Source organism: Phyllobates terribilis, unplaced genomic scaffold, assembly GCF_046119375.1.
Source record: "Phyllobates terribilis strain yellow unplaced genomic scaffold, ASM4611937v1 Scaffold_11__3_contigs__length_659146591, whole genome shotgun sequence".
Classification (NCBI taxonomy): Eukaryota; Metazoa; Chordata; class Amphibia; order Anura; family Dendrobatidae; genus Phyllobates; species Phyllobates terribilis.
The window spans coordinates 232637769-232655724 of NW_027362771.1; the positions used below are offsets into that span (position 1 = coordinate 232637769).

Genomic DNA, 17956 nt, shown 5'->3' on the forward strand with positions numbered 1-17956 from the left:
AATCTGCCTCCAGAGCTTATTTTATATGAAAGGGGAAGGGGGGTTACCAGTGTGAGATATGTAATGACTGATGGTCTGCTCTCTTAATCTGCATGTCTCACACTGGTAGCGCCCCCTTTCACATAAAATAAATCCTGGAGTCAGATTATCCGCAAGATCTGTGTTTGACCTGTAGATCCTTACAATTTATTCACATAGTAAGCAAAACATGGATTTCTCTGGAATAAGACGTCGGATCGCAGATATCAAGATATCATTTTATTCTACTTTCTGACCTACGTGACCATACAGATCCCTTTAAAAAGGTTGTTCCTATTCACAGATTCCCTTTTAAAAGGTAGGTTTAGGTCCCTTTAGGTTAAGCATATGCTGTGTTTTTTTTCAGCTGTGTATTTGCATGCCAATTTCTATTACAGTAAATATACATTTAATTTGGGGATTTTCCTCAGACTTGAATGAAGTATGGAAATTCTGCAGATAAAAAAACTCTTCTGCAGAAACTCAGTATAGACACAAGAAATCCACACATGACTTTATATCAATAAAGTTTTATGAAAGCTCCAAAACAAACTAGTTTTATTACAAAACTTGAATGACCAAAAACCGCAGCTGAAAAAGATACAATAAAAAGGCATGTAACACTATGCACTAAAAATGCAAAGTACGGTAACTAAAATTAGCTAATTGTGGCACAGAAATGCTGCTGAGCAGCGTAATAATAGAGCTTCTTTATGGACAGTTATGATTTTAACTGAAAATTTTAGATCTGGATCAGCTGACCGAAATCATGAAAATTACAGGGACACCAACTCAGGATTTTGTGCAGAAACTTCAAAGCCCTGATGTAAGTAAATCCTTGTATAACGATTCATACATCAGATGATATTAAATGACTTTTACAACTTCTACATGGGAATAATTGAAAATGCTATTCATTTTTTGGTTATAGGCAAAAAACTATATCAAGAGTCTGCCAAAAGTTCAAAAGAAAGACTTTGGATTATTGCTGCGATATGCAAACCCTCTAGGTAATCTGAGTTCATGGAAAATACAAGAAAGCCATCAACTGATTTCAGGAAGCTACTACATGTTTGGCAGTTGATTTATAGACAACCCTTTTTATTTTACTTTAATTATTCTAATTAATTGGACATAAGTAAGGATTTTTTTTATAGTATGGTACTACTTCAAGGTCCAATGAACTGATCCGCTAACAACACTGTTCTGTCTTGATAGAAGTCATTTGCTTAGAAACATGTGTAATGCTGTTCTGAATACCACAGAATGTCGAATTATTATGTTTCATATCGTTGTTGCTACCTGTTTTCTCCTCAGCTGTCAATCTCCTGGAAAAGATGCTGGTGCTGGATGCGGAAAAGAGAATAACAGCTACTGATGCTCTGTGTCATCCTTACTTTGAGCAGTTCCATGATTCTGATGATGAGATGGAAGCAGATCCTTATGACGACTCATGTGATAATTTAGACCTTCCTGTTGATGAATGGAAGTGTAAGTGATGACCACGCTTTTGTTTTTTTTCAAGAGCTAGCTATGTATTTACACTGGTCGATCGTGGCTATTGCACGACCGCCGATCGGCAACATGTAAGCTAATGTTTAGACCGATGGTTAACGCAATTGTTCTATGGGCATAAAATATCATTACTCTCAGCAGCACATGTTGTGTTTGCACAGAATGATGTGCTGCCAAGAACAATACTTTTGGGCCAAACTTAAAAATTATTTTACCCAACGATCAAGTGTTTTGGAACACTTGTACCCAGTTATTGGCCAGTGTAAATGCACAATAAAGGGGTACACCAAGAATGAATGACGTGACCGGGGCAATTTTACTACAAACGACTGCCCGTCCTTGTCAACAGAGCTCCCGAGACTTCTGTCCTAACACACTGAGGAGCTGTACTGTTACTGCACATACCAGTGATCTGCTGGAGTAGGGTTTTGACAGAAGAAATAAATATTCTACTCTGCTTACTGAGGATGGAAGCTGGTGAAAAAAAAAATCCTTTGTTCTCAGTCAGGTAATATTTATTTTTTCTTATGTCACAGCCCTGCTCACTGGTATGCGTGCTTATGATACAGCTCCTCTGTCAGTTGGCACATGAGTCCCAGGAGCTGTATGTCCTCACACTGCAGCCCGTTCTGACACGTGACTATGACGGACTGCCGTTTGAATTATGTAACAGGTCATTTTATAAAATTTTTGTAAAGCCACTTAAAGTAAGCAATTTTGGTACTTGAAAGATAATTTAAAAAAACATAACTTTGTTGTGCAGTTATTTTACGCAAGCATCATTGCTGTATGCCCCATTAATTAAAAGAATATCTATACATATGTTAACATCGTTTACCTCTATTGTCCCAGACGGGTCTGTAGAGTTTATACGAAACAAGTGTTTGAAGGATAGGAGTCGTGAACTGCGCTGCTGATGTATTCATGATAAAAATCCAGAAGACATTGTGCAGCAAAGACAGTGATGTTTATTCTGAACACTTTTCAAAGTTTCTTGATCAGGAGAACCACAGTATTAGTACAAAATAACAATACACCTGAAAAAAGTAATAATGCCCCTGGAGTGTCCCAATCAAAAATAGTAATGCCACCATTTAAATCAAAGTCCTCTGACTGCACACTTCAGTACTAATAATGCATACGTTGAAATTATAGGGCCTCAAAAACTAAAATCCTAATTGATGCCCCCACAAACAGTACCATCCAGCCACAGTGTCCAACACAGAGGACGACACATGCGCACCAGTGATGGCCACCACAGTGCTCCACCCCACACACAGTCATACCGTATGATGGCCACCACAGTGCCACACACACACGCCCCCTATGTTGCCACCACATCCCCTTCTAACACACACACATACCGTATGATGCCACCACAATCTCACCCTACACAGATGCATATCGCATGATGGCTGCAACACACAGTATTATGGTCGCTACACACAAATACCATAGGATGGTCAACACATCACGTCTTTCCCATTCGCCACACATGTACACACACTTTATCATGGCCACCACATCTCAAATATACTGGTCTCCCCACGCACTCAGAATTATGGTTACCACATCCCACGATGCACACGCATCCCATATGATTGGCACCACAGCACACACATAAACATGCACACGCAGTGTTTGATGGCCACCACAATATAAAAACTATAAAGCTTCTACTCTTCTAGTCCTGATTCCCCATCCATTGCAGCCTCCATCTCTTCCTCCTGAATTCTATAAACGGTGGGTCTGTGCAATGCAGTGAGGTCATTGCGCCTCCACACTGATGTCTTCTGAAACTACAGAATTTACAGCAGCCTACAAGCGGGAGAGTGGTAGCGGAGGGACCTTGCGGCTCCCTTCTCTCACAGAGTTGAACTGTGTCGGTATCATGTTCACAAGGGTGGTCTATGGAGATCCAGGCTGTGGGCAAGACGTTCGAGCCCAGATTCATGGATTTTTGACGCTTTTGATGCCACTGCCTTAATGGCACAGTCTCTTAATTTCATTGTGGTGGCAAAACTTTTGGTGCGTGATTGGTTGGTGACAAGTGGTTAGATAGACATCACCATGGGTGTAAGGTTCCAAGAGAATACAGTAGGAACAATGAGTGATATTAGCCAGGTTCTTTTAGTATAAAATATAGTCTTAGTACAATACATAATTTACAACGTGATTCTAGTCTAGAGAGCTGTTTTCAGTTGTATTTATCATTACAAGCAACCTCTCACGTTATTATTGTGTAATCATCTGCTACATCCGCTAGTGCACAGCAATACCAGTTATACCAGTCCTATCTGTCTACACCACTTATCTTTTATGTGCATGTGTACTTGTATAAATGGGTGTGTGTATGTGTAAGGAAGATATGTTTTTCTACATTTTGCTATTATTTAGCACTTTTTTTCTCTTACCTGTCATTGCTTATTTTTTTTTAATTATTACAACATTCCATCATTTTATTTCCATACTTGTTTCTTGTGGTGTCTTGTGCCTTTTTTAACATCCTTAACGTTCATGTGCCTGGTTCTTGATTATTTGTACTGTCCTAAATTGTGACACTACTAGGTATGTGCATCTTCTACTGTTAGTGCATAAATACTACATTATGTCAGTTCAGTTTAGACTCTGTTCACATTTCCAGTTATCATCTGTTATAAAAAAAAAAAAAAAGCAAAAGCAAAAACGTTTGAAAAATGGAAATAGAAATTTCCGCTTTTGATTGGATCCATCATTTAAAAAATATATATATGGATGTTTAAATCCAGTTCTGTTTTAAATCAAATTTTTTTCCATTTGTAATGGATCTGTTTTTACTGGCTGTGTCTCTGAATACCGCTAGTGTATGCCAGTCTAGGCATGCTCTGTGCTAAAATACAAATATGTCAATGGATAACTAACCTGGACCTGTTTTATAGTTCATAGATAGTCGAGAGAAATGTTGTGCAGCATGTTTATTGTTCCACCTAAAAAAAAAAAATAAAATCTCATAGTAGATAGGGGAAAAAAAAGCAAATGGAATACATCTTATGGCACTTCCATGCTCATTAAAATCAATGGGTCCAATACTGTAATATTTTATTTCTGTGTTTATGATCCGATCATGGATCAAAAAATGGAATTACCGTATTTTTCGGACTATAAGACGCACCTAGGTTTTAGAGGAGGAAAAGAGAAGAAAAAAAGGTAAGTAAAAAAAATGTTGTCACGATGCCCTGTTAAGGGGGAGGGGGCCTGCTGCTGACACTGGTATAGGGGTAATGTCCCCTAATTTTGTTAATATCCCCCATCCTGGAATATATGCCCCCCCCTTCCTATTATACGTGGTCCCCATCCTGGTATGCATGGCACCCGTGATCCCCCATCCTGGTATGCATGGCACCCCTGATCCCCCCCCCCATCCTGGTATGCATGGCACCCCTGATCTCCATCCTCGTATGCAGGGAGCAGAGGGGCAAATGCCCTCCAGGCTGGTCCTCCAGCAGAGGGTTTGGGCTGCATCGCCTCAGTACTGCCTCAGGGCGTGCACAGAGGAGAGTGGCCGCGGCGCTAGTGAAAGGGGGATGGCGGGCGTGCTGACAAGGGTGAGGGGATGGCGCGTGGGCCCACAGTTAGGTAGTGATCATCGTTGGAATGGCAAAGGTGAGTATTTATTTTTTTAATCTGGGGCCATGTATACTGCGTGGAGCACCATGTGGGGTGATGTATACTGCGTGGAGCACCATGTGGGGCCATGTATACTGCGTGGAGTACCATGTGGGGCCATGTATACTGCGTGGAGTACCATGTGGGGCCATGTATACTGCGTGGAGCACCATGTGGGGCCATGTATACTGTGTGGAGCACCATGTGGGGCCATGTGTACTGCGTGGAGCGCCATGTGTACTGTGTGGAGTACCGTGTGGGGCCCATTAAGCTGTATGGAGGAGGGCTCTGTGGGGATTACAGTTGGAGAATCATACTGTGATGGGGTCACCATACTGTGAGTGTGGAGGAATTCACTGTGGGGGTATTATACTGTGTTTGGGTGCACTTTTGTTTGCATTATACATTGTCTGTTTCATTCAAGGACTTTTATCCTCTGTTAAATTACATATTTAAATTGGGCTATATGTTTTTTACTGCTTTTACATAACATATATTATTATTCAATTATCATTTTTAAATTAATCGTTATATTTGATAAAGAAAAACTTCCTCAATTGTAGACACTTTTTTAATAAATATCAAGGTTGGTGCACGACTTTGTCCATCCCGGTATGCATGCCAGCCCTCCATCCCCAATCTTGGTATGCATGGCACAGCAATCCCCATCTCACTGCTCATAAAAAAAAAATAAATAAATAAACACTTCTACTCAGCTTTTTTCCCTGTGCTCCAGCGTTGTGTCCTGCTCTGCTGCCAGCACTGATCTCACCATGTGAGCCGTGCATGGCGTCACTGCCATGTGCACTCACAAGGTGAGATCAGCTGCGGGAATAGTCTCTGCTCCCCACGCTGGGACTGTGTGTGTGGAGAGCAGTGACTTCGTTCTCCTTAATAGCCGGCACAGTGTAGCCGCAGCGCGGCTCCTGCTGCTGCCGGGCAATCGCGTGTGCCTGCTATTAAAGAGCATGAATATTTACCCCTCTCCACTCCTATGGGCGTGGGGAGCAGTGAATATTAATTTTCTTTAGCAGCGGGGACAGTGTATGCCGCAGAAGGTAGAATGTGTGTGTGTGTGTGTGTGTGTGTGTGTGTGTGTGTGTGTGTATATATGTATACACACACACAGACCACCCCCCCCAACTTTCCTCCTAAATTTTGGAGGCAAAAAGTGCGTCTTATAGTCCGAAAAATACGCTAAATGCTGCAAATGTGGTCAAAGCCTTAACTTATTTCATTCACTTAGTGTCCCAATAATATTAATTATATCTTATTTCTTATAGATATCAGTATACACAGTTTATCTATCATTTATATCTGCTACTATAGGTGAAACTCGCATTAGTAGTTGTTACCACCAATGCAGCTAATAAACTCATTATTAGCAGCGCATTTAGCCATACTATGATCTTTTTAAATGCTGCTTTCATCTAGTTCTCCGATCGCATCCTGATTGCTCAGCAACCAGTGTTCCTTTTGGATTTCTCCCACAGCCTTTTGGCGTCTCCAGCTCCCTGGACACGAGTGACGCCACCTGGAACCAGTGTGCTTGCGCTCAGAAACAGCGTCCTAGTTGCTTTTGCAACCAGTGACACCAGAACTATATTTCCTGTGCTTGCACCCCTCTTGCCAGTTGCCCAGCTAACTGGGGATACGAGCTGTGATACTATTACTGCCTTCTTACTTAATTTTTTTTTTTAAGGATTTCTTTCACGTTTCCACATTCTTTTAGTATTCTTTAAGTACTAATACTGTTGTATATGTCTGAAAACCTCTGAAAGGGGCGGTGGCGTGCATTAAAGGGATTTTCCCACAAACAAAAGTTCATTTTAATCAATGGCTGTATCAGACTGTGTACAGAACATGGTGTGATCATACCACAGCTCCCGGGCAGGGGAGGAAGCAAAAGAGTATACAGACATTATGGCATGGGGATTGCAGGTGATTCTTTCTTTGATGTAAAACATCTTTAAAAACAGGCAGGGAAATGTTTTACCTCACAGAAAGAATCACCTGTGATCCCCTGCTCTCTTGTCTGTATACTCTTTTGCTTCCTCTCCTGCCCAGGAGATGTGGTATGATCAGACCATGTTCCTGTACGGTCAGACACAGCCATTACACAGGGGCACATTTATAAGATTATCTCAGCACAGGAACATTTTATTTAATCCCATCCAATTGGGATCTTATTATTATTCCAAGATCTATTGATTAAAATCAACTTTCACTTGTGGGAAAATCTCTTTACGTTTGTATCATATTGTTTGGAGCGCCCTTCTAAGGTGTATAGAAGTCAAAAGACATTACATGACCTGACAATGAGGCCCTAGCACCTAGAAGCTCTGTGTATTGAAGACTGTAATTAGTAATAAACAACCATGTTTTACATGCCACTGATGTCTTTGTAACTACTGGCGCCAACCAATCACGCATCAAAGATCTGCCTTCATTGCTTTCAATCATTAGCAAAGCTCAGCAGCCTATGCCCTATAGAAAGGTACACAGAGTAAAGAACAATTTGGTCTTTCTATGGTAGTGTTTGTTTTTTTATCGGTTAAAAAAAAAAGTGAAAGCTCGATTACAATTATCTGTTGGTGGATTTGATCAATGGGTTTCCCAGACTCCAGCTCTTCCGGCCCCCAACACGCCATGTTTTCAGGATTTCTTACTATTGCACAGGTGATGGAATTATTATTAAGGCATCAGAATCTGCCACATGTTCTCACCTGTGCAATACTAAGGAAATCCTGAAAACCTGATGAGCTGGGGACAATGAGGACGGGGATTGATCTAGATAATATAATGATGACATAAAAGCATAGATGTATTCCACTGGTTTTGTGCATGACCAATTTCTTTTGCTCACTACAGGTCTTACTTACAAGGAAGTGTCAACATTCCTTCCACCGGTGTCCGAGTCCAAGGAAACCTCTGTATAGTTGGCTATAAAGCTGCAAACAAATATAGGATATAAATTATGAGATATGAACTCTGGAACTGGATAACTGGATATATTATGTGTTTTCAATCATTTGTGTCATGGTTTTCATTCCATTTGGGGATATAGTGCCTTTTTGTATTTTCTGTAAGTGGGGATTTTTGTCTTGCCTATTTGTCTGCAGAGTGTACTGTATCAAAGAGAAGTATTGTGAATATACTAGTAGCATTGGCTCAACTCTGCCAGCCTCCGTGTCTGTAAGCAAAGTGCTCCGTCTTTGTAGCAGTGAGATATTGCTGGTATACCGTACTTCTGTGGATGTAGAGGCAGGCAAGCCCTGTCACATTCCAATACACTCTGCAGTATTATGAATAATAAACATTTTAATTAAAATACTTGCATTTTGTCTTATGGACAGATTTTTCCTGTTAATTGCAGTGATGTGATGTGTAGTCCTATTAGCAGAAGGAAGCCTGTTTAAGGCCCACATGGTTAAAAATACACACAAATGTTTCCAGAAAATTTGCCATGGTGAGATAATCCCTGTTAGGCTGTCATGTTAAATGGATAATCAGAATGTGTTTAATTTCCCTCTTCCCACTTGACACACCCCATGGAGCTTCCGTCTTTTATTGAGCTCCATGCCCCACATATGGCAGCAGGTGCAGGGGAGTAATCCAAGGTCAGTACAGTAATCATTTAATCACCAGAGAACTAGCATTGCACGCTTCCAAAAAAAAACAAATTACTGCTCCGTTCCTCCCTCTCTGAGAACATTTTCACAGTGGATTATTAAGAGAAAGCAGCGCAATGACTAAGCCAGCTATTTCTGGAAAACGAAGCGATGGCATTAGTTGGAAACTGTGCAGTAGCAATGTAACGCGGTGCATATTACCAAGATAAGCAGTATATGACTTCTGATTCCTGTTTAATATTGGATAATACCAGTGGTTCTTTCAGGACTATTTTGCTAGTTTACCATGTCTCTATATTCTTTTCTTTATATTAAGGCAGCTGCAAGAAATATTCACATGATCCATTCTTGCTGTATTGTAGGTTTCCAATGTATATAGAACACATTCCTCAAATTAAATGTGGAAAAAAAAATGGTTAAAGGCACCTAGATTTATGGCAGTTAGTGATTCCCTACTAAAATGTCCTTTATAGTACATAGACATGCAAACAGGAGCAATGCTATAGTCTGGATCCTGTGGCCTGGCCATTCAGGGATGCTGTTGCAACACCCCCACCACCTACCTATTTACGTCAATGTCAACAAACAGACCTCTGTAAATGGCACCTACATTCTGTTCATGGCACTCATGGTGAATTTGCAACGCCTTATAATCCAAATTGTCTTGTTTTTAAAGAAAACAACATTAGGGAATTACTGACAGTGTTCAAGATGGCTGGTGAAACATTGCTAATCTAAAACATCTATGGCATCCACTGGCTAACATATAAATTACTATAAATAGTGGCACCTTTCTTTGTAACCAGTCTCCTGTGAGAATTAAGTAGTAGTTTATCTGCATTTTGTTTAATAACTATAAATGATTTTATTTATATAGCACCGACATATTCCGCAGCACTTTACAATTAAGATTAACTTTTAAGATTCTTAAGTACCTTTTTTTTTTGGCTGTGGAAAGTGTGCCTGAATATTACATATTGTAAATGATGAATGTAATGGTTATGAGTTTTGCAAAATCAAAAACGAAGGTCAAAGACCAAAGTCATGACTTGTGGCCATCAGGTGATTTTTAGCAAAAAGTGAAATATTTTGCAAGTCCCTTTGTATTCCGAGTTTATGGCACATTTTTTAGGTTTAGAGCCGTACGATTTGGCAGCTGGATTGTGTTTTAATTACAGGTTCTGTGATACCAGAAGAAGTGCACGACTTTTCAGTTCTATTAATAAAAGCTTTTTACATGTTGTAGTTTGACGCTATTTTAAACTGTGTGAAGAAAAGTTTTCATTAGAAGAGAGGTGTAAGTCTCTTTATAGCTCAGAAGTCTTAAATCCTTCCTTACAGATTAGATGGCTGTCGGCTGATATAGTTGTTGGCCAAATAGCTATCGCCTGAGTTCCCCATACCCAGGAAAGCTTGACTCTGCCAAGCACGCCAGTGTTCTCTGAGCGATCCGCTGCCAGTCTGTTCTGGCAGCAACTTAGATCCCGGAGAAGAAAAAGGATTGGCAATCGACTTGTCTGATCCCGCCAATATCTGCAGGTTCTGTCAATTTTAGTCTGTGTAAGGCAGTGTTCCCCAACTCCGGTCCTCAAGAGCCATCAACAGATCATGTTTTCAGGATTTCTTTAGTATTGCGCAGGTGATAATAGCATCACTCTCACAAGAAATATATAATTCCATCACGCGTTCAACACTAAGGAAATCCTGAAAAAATTATCTGTTGGTGGCTCTTGAGGACTGGAATTGGGGAACACTGATTTAAGGGGACCATAATTATATACTTTCTAAGAAACGCTAGATGTCTATAAGAAAGCTCATCTGATTCAGATATCGTAAATAACACAGGTTCTTAAAGAAGCTCTCCCAGCTAAATTTTTATTCCCTGATCACTTCTAAAGGTAGTGTAAGTATATTCACCGATTGCTGTCTTCTCCAGTTTCCAGCTACTCCTTTCCTCTTTTAGACCACATAGCATTGAATTAGTCTTGTTGAATCATACATGGGTTTGTGTGGCCCAAAAATCACTTTTTCAATACAAGTCTGAGGAACCTTGTTCTGAGGCGAAAAACTGGAATAACAATAAGCGCAATAGGGTTTTATCCAAATTATAATGGGGAGACCAAGGGCAATGGCACTCACCTGGTAAGTTTGTGTGCCCACAACCACTAGAAAGGCTCAAGGCTGCTGCAACTGGAAAAACCGGAAATGGAAATCTGCACTGCCAGTGGATCAAGGATAGAGGGTAAAAACCATATCAAGGATATTTTGTCAACGCGTTTCGAAGTTACAAACTTCTTCCTCACGACAAACCAAAATGAGGTAGAAGTTTGTAACTTTGAAACAGGTTTACAAACCGCATTTATGGATTCCATCTTTATCCTCCATCCTTGATCCACTGGCAGTGCATTTCAGTTGAGCCTTGTTCTGAGGCTTATAGGGGGTGATTCAGTAAGACTGGCGTTCTACACGCCAGCCTTAATGAAGAGACGTGGTGGAGAAAGAGGTGCGCATCACTTAATGAATTCGGTGCGACTTCTCAGTGGCATGTGCTTCGGTGTTCCTTGCTAGAAATGTTACCAAAGTCGAGAACTGGAGTAAAATTTCTGGCATAAGTTTCACAATTACAGTGGCAACATTTTTATGAATTTGACAGGCGGACACCGCGCAGCCCAAGCTCCACCTGCTTTACTAATTCATTTCGCAGATATTTTTCAACTTTATAAAGTGTTTTACACCAGTTGTAAACATTTTAATGAATCCCATGTAGACTTACATTGGACACAGCGCAGCCTGTGTGAAATGAGAATGCTGAAGAGATATGGTCCAGAAGAGAATGGGAGCGCCACTGGAGACTGGAGAAGACTGCCATTCGTAATTATTTTAATGCACTTACATTACACCTCACGCATTTTGAGAAGGAATTGCAGAATACTAAAATTTGCTCGGGAGTGCTTCTTTAAATTGGAAAAGATTGTATAGAAAGAAATGCTCTTTTATATTTGTTTGCCAAGCTATTTATTAATAGAACCAGTATGATTATACTTGGTATACTGAATGGCATCATATTTAGACAGTTTGGGTTTTTTTCTTTTAAGATACCCTTGTTCTATAAGCAATGTAATGAAGGTCCCTGCTTTTATATTTTCTATTGAAATAGACCTAAATGCAGCCCTGCTGGAGAATATCGTAATTGTGCACTTTTCAACGTCATCTTTTAAGAGACTCCATTTGGTAATAATCGTAATTGGGGTTACAAATGTTGAACTGGATTCTTTAGATAATGATGATGCATTTTATACTGGGTAGTCCATTTACAATTTCTGAACAGACATTTATCAGGTGGGCGTTAAATCTGTTTGCAGAAACGAATACCATAGCCTATATGCTGCCCCCTGCTGTAAAGTAACGGTCACAGGTCAAGGGACCAAACACAATGTATACCAATTGTAGATCTATCGCATTGTATATGAATAGAAAGATATGAGGCTCCCAAATAGAAATGTAGTTTGTACCCTTCAAAGTGCGTCAGGAATTGGAGATGTAATGCATATCGAGAGTTACATACAGATTAATATTGGGACAAATGAACATATTTTATTACCATGGCTATTCACTGATAAGGCATCATTTACTAATAGGTGTAACGTATAAACGTAAAAAGTCCAATATTACTTGGATTGGTGAACAACCATGTAGTCCAGAATAAAATATTCCCAAATATATATATGTGTATATACAGTACAGACCAAAAGTTTGGACACATGTTCTCATTTAAAGATTTTTCTGTATTTTCATGACTATGAAAATTGTACATTCACACTGAAGGCATCAAAATTATGAATGAACACATGTGGAATTATATACTTAACAGAAAAGTGTGAAACAACTGAAAATATGTCTTATATTCTAGGTTCTTCAAAGTAGCCACCTTTTGCTTTGATGACTGCTTTGCACACTCTTGGCATTCTCTTGATGAGCTTCAAGAGGTAGTCACCGGAAATGGTTTTCACTTCACATGTGTGCCCTGTCAGGTTTAATAAGTGGGATTTCTTGCCTTATAAATGGGGTTGGGACCATCAGTTGTGTTGTGCAGAAGTCTGGTGGATACACAGCTGATAGTCCTACTGAATAGACTGTTAGAATTTGTATTATGGCAAGAAAAAAGCAGCAAAGTAAAGAAAAACGAGTGGCCATCATTACTTTAAGAAATGAAGGTCAGTCAGTCAGAAAAATTGGGAAAACTTTGAAAGTGTCCCCAAGTGCAGTTGCAAAAACCATCAAGTGCTACAAAGAAACTGGCTCACATGAGGACCGCCCCAGGAAAGGAAGACCAAGAGTCACCTCTGCTTCTGAGGATAAGTTTATCCGAGTCACCAGCCTCAGAAATCGCAGGTTAACAGCAACTCAGATTAGAGACCAGGTCAACGCCACACAGAGTTCAAGCAGCAGATACATCTCTACAACAACTGTTAAGAGGAGACTTTGTGCAGCAGGCCTTCATGGTAAAATAGCTGCTAGGAAACCACTGCTAAGGACAGGCAACAAGCAGAAGAGACTTGTTTGGGCTAAAGAACACAAGGAATGGACATTAGACCAGTGGAAATCTGTGCTTTGGTCTGATGAGTCCAAATTTGAGATCTTTGGTTCCAACCACCGTGTCTTTGTGCGACTCAGAAAAGGTGAACGGATGGACTCTACATGCCTGGTTCCCAGCGTGAAGCATGGAGGAGGAGGTGTGATGGTGTGGGGGTGCTTTGCTGCTGACACTGTTGGGGATTTATTCAAAATTGAAGGCATACTGAACCAGCATGGCTATCACAGCATCTTGCAGCGGCATGCTATTCCATCCGGTTTGCGTTTAGTTGGACCATCATTCATTGTTCAACAGGACAATGACCCCAAACAAACCTCCAGGCTGTGTAAGGGATATTTGACCAAGAAGGAGAGTGATGGGGTGCTACGCCAGATGACCTGGCCTCCACAGTCACCAGACCTGAACCCAATCGAGATGGTTTGGGGTGAGCTGGACCGCAGAGTGTAGGCAAAAGGGCCAACAAGTGCTAAGCATCTCTGGGAACTCCTTCAAGATTGTTGGAAGACCATTTCCGGTGACTACCTCTTGAAGCTCATCAAGAAAATGCCAAGAGTGTGCAAAGCAGTCATCAAAGCAAAAGGTGGCTACTTTGAAGAACCTAGAATATAAGACATATTTTCAGTTGTTTCACACTTTTTTGTTAAGTATATAATTCCACATGTGTTAATTCATAGTTTTGATGCCTTCAGTGTGAATGTACAATTTTCATAGTCATGAAAATACAGAAAAATCTTTAAATGAGAAGGTGTGTCCAAACTTTTGGTCTGTACTGTATATGTATGTGTATATATATAATAATATAATTTCATCCTAAAGAGTAGAGGAGAGGTGTTTGAAGATTACTGTGCTGCTGTAAGGGAAGAGAGGTTCTTCACTCCCGGTTGTGATACCGCATTCCTCTATATTCACTGTAAGTTTATAGAACTGGGTCTCTTCTCCTATGGATAATAATCATTTCCACTCTATCTCTATCTCTGGATCCTTAGACAGCCCAGTGATTCCATCCCTCTATATACTGGTACAAGTGGGTATTCTGCATTTTTTTCCGTCTAAGAAAGACATTACACTATTCAGAGCCTGATGAATATATTACCCGAAACTTTGCTATTCTTCACTTTGCAGTATAATAACTTTTTTATGAGGGTAGAAAATTAAAAGCATAAAAAAAAAAATTCAGTTTTGTGGCTATCCTTGATGTGCAATTCCCTTATACAATATTAAGCTTCAAACGCCTATCCTCTAATTTATATCCACAAGTGAGCAGAGCAAGGGATCCTTCTACCTGCTGGCAGACTGCAGCTGCTGATTCTAACATAGGCCTTTATTGGAGTTGTGACATTATGATACTTATGCTCTGAATATTTATTAAGACTTAAGTCTGGTTTATTAAGTACTTTTACCTAACGCTGTCATTCCTCTATTCTTCCTGCTAAAAATGTATAAATAAACGTTGGGTCTTTTCACACTATAGCATTGTCATCACTAATGATATAATGTCAGGGTGTGAATAGACACACACCCAACTGATAACAGCCACTTGTCAATTTATTCATAAATGTCTAGATGAAGTAACAGAGGAACTGCACCTCGCAAAGTTGTGTTTTTTTTTGTGTAAAGATGCTCTAGAATTGTTGGTTTATGGGGAATACAGCTGTTTATTAAAGCAGACCTGTCCGCACAGATAAGACTTTTTACTAATATTGTATCCATGGCTCCCTATGTAACGCTAGTGGTACTGAAGGTTTTTGTAAAAGATATTTTCAAGCAGCATAGAGTTTTGTTGTCTGGGAATCACTGCATGACCAAAGCAGGTCACAGGGTATTTACACCTGCCTCTATTCGAATACATGACTTACTGACAGCCAAATAAAAAAAGTGGATAACGCAAGTGCTTGGATGCACAGAGTTGTAAAATTCACTTTTATAGATTGTTAGGGTACGTTCCCACGTTCAGGATCCGCTGCAGAACTTCCACACCACGTCCGCTCCAATTATGCAAATCAGTAGACACGTATATATATATTTTTTACACCTTCGGATTTTCCTCATTGATGCAAGTCTATGGGGAACGTCTGGCTGCTGTTGTTTTGACGCTACATAAGTACACAGCGTCAAAACCGCAGCAAATCCTGAATGTGGGAACGTGCCCTTAAGGTTTTTGGATCATCAAAAACCCTCAACTATTTGATCTGTTTATTTTTTAATGGGTGTCTCTGACAATCTGTAATTACTCCCACTACAAAACTTATTTTGTAAAGCTCAGTTGTTAGCACTGTTGCTTTGCAGCACTGGAGTCCTGGAATCTCATCAAGGACAATATCTGCAAGGAGTTTGAATGTTCTCCCCTTGTTTGCATGGGTTTCCTCCTATACTTTAAAGACATACTGATAAGGAATGTAGATTGTGAGTTCCAATGGGGACAGTGATGATGATGACTATAAAGGGCTGTGGAATTAGTGTCGCTATATAAGTAAGTAAAATAAATAAAAGAACTGGACATATAGATTGTTTGTAAATGCTCTTTTGTGTGCCTAGCATTATACATGCGTCATTTTGTTGATAACCGTTAACGTATGTGGAAACTGAATGTACAATTCAAGGTCATTGAGAGTCCTTTCTTGGCCTACAACACAGGCATATTATGAGGCTCTCAAGTACAGGTCAGGATCCCCGCGGACAGTCCGTGCATTGCAGTCAGTGCTTAGACAGTGTTTCATGGACGTCTGCATGAACCCTTTGGCAGAACATTTTCAGGTCTGTTCTTGTATCGTATTTCCATTTATTAGTTAGATTTTCCTTAACTTAGAGCTGACCATGACCATTCACCACAACTTCCATGCATTGTACTATATTAAGCTTTAACAGAATGTCGTAGATGATTTTTGTTAGCAAATCAAGACAACTTTGGTGAGATTTGTCACCCATGTTTATGTGGCTGCCATGTAGCCCCTATTGTTTGAGGTGAATAAAATACCTGGAAGTGGCAGCTTGACTTGTATGTTCCTGGTCCAGTCTGTTCAGTTTGGCATTTTCTCCATTCCATGTACTCTATATCTGTTTTCTTCGTTTCCCATGGTACAGCCATAGTTGTCACGTATAAAATATCACCAGACACTTTTTCAAGATTTTTAGTGCCTGATTTACACATTTTTCAGAAAAAAAGATTAGGCCAATATTTTGATGACTCTACTCCCTATACCTGACGTATAAGAAATAAAACATGCCAAACTGAGAAAGTTGTACTAAGAGTTGAATGTAGTGTTATGATGATGCGGGGAACGTTGACCTGAAAAACCTAGAACTAATGTAGTAATGAAATATTTAGGCACGTGTCTGGCCTGCTGTCTGAGTTTGATAGCCTACATAATAAATAGCAGAAAATCCTCCCCTTTTATTTTTTGATTACCCAGCTTAGAGAGAATCTGTCACCAGATCTTTGCTGCCCCATCTGAGAGCAACAAGTAGGACCCAGAAATCTTAATTCTAACGGTATGTCACTGGACGCCATTCTGTAATTTTGATAAAACACTTTCATCATCTGCATTCTTGCTACTACACTCAAGGATAAGCTCCTGCTACAGTGCTGCTCACCATTATTGGCACCCCTTATTTTTTTTCATAGACTTTACAATATCTTTAGAAATAAATGGAAATGTGCCAAAGTTATATCCTCAGGATTTTTTAATTAGTGGTCCAAAGTAATACAAGAATAAAACATTTGTTTTTTAACTTCCATGTTGCAATTTCAAGGAAGAAACAGAATAAACAGCATGTGCAGTAATAAAGGCACCCCTAATTAATACTTGTTTGCTCACCCTCCAAACATTTCTTGTAGCCATCTATAAGCTTCTTGCACTTCTCAGCTAGAATTTTCTCCCACTCTTCCTTTGTAGTTCAAGTGCAGGGTTCTTTTTCCCAATCGCAGATTTCAGCTAACTCCAAAGATTTTCATTGGGATTGATGTTCAGGACTCATTGCCATTTTAAAACAGTCCATTTTTTCTTTTTCAACCATTCCTGTGTACTTTTGGATGTGTGATTTGGATTATTATCTTGGTCATGATAGAGGACCCATGATCTTCGACTCAAAGTTTTCTTACACTGGGTAGGACATTTCGCTCTAAAATTTCTTGATAATTCTCTGATTTCATGATTCCTGTGATACGGTCAAGGCCTCCAGTACCAGACGCAACAAAGCAACCCCACAACATTATGGATCCTCTACCATGCTTAACTGTTGGTAAGTTGTTCTTTTCCTTATAAGCTTCATTGCGCCGGTTGTAAACAAACTGTTGCTTTGCATTGCCAAAAAGCTCTATTTTTGTTTTATCTGTCCACAGAACATTTTCTCAGAAAAATTGTGGTTTGTCAAGGTACTCTTTGGCAAAGATCGGTTGTTCCTTTTTATGTCTTTTCTTCAGCAATGGTTTCTTCCTTGGCCTTCGCCCATAAAGCTCTGCTTGGTTTAGTATGCGGCGTATGGTACTTGTTGAAACCATGACCCCAGACTGTTCCAGATTGGCCTTCAGGTCTTTGGATGTTTTACGTGGTGT

General features: G+C 39.9%; 1 protein-coding gene across 1 annotated transcript in view; it reads left to right on the forward strand.

Moving 5' to 3' along the window:
- MAPK12 (mitogen-activated protein kinase 12) overlaps positions 1-8511 on the forward strand; it is a 132815-nt gene extending 124304 nt beyond the window's left edge. The window contains exons 9-12 of the mRNA XM_073652102.1: positions 765-844; positions 950-1028; positions 1336-1509; positions 8050-8511. Coding sequence (XP_073508203.1) covers positions 765-844; positions 950-1028; positions 1336-1509; positions 8050-8117 — 401 coding nt within the window. The 3' untranslated portion in view covers positions 8118-8511. The remainder of the gene's footprint in view (positions 1-764; positions 845-949; positions 1029-1335; positions 1510-8049) is intronic.
- The last annotated feature ends 9445 nt before the right edge of the window (positions 8512-17956 follow it).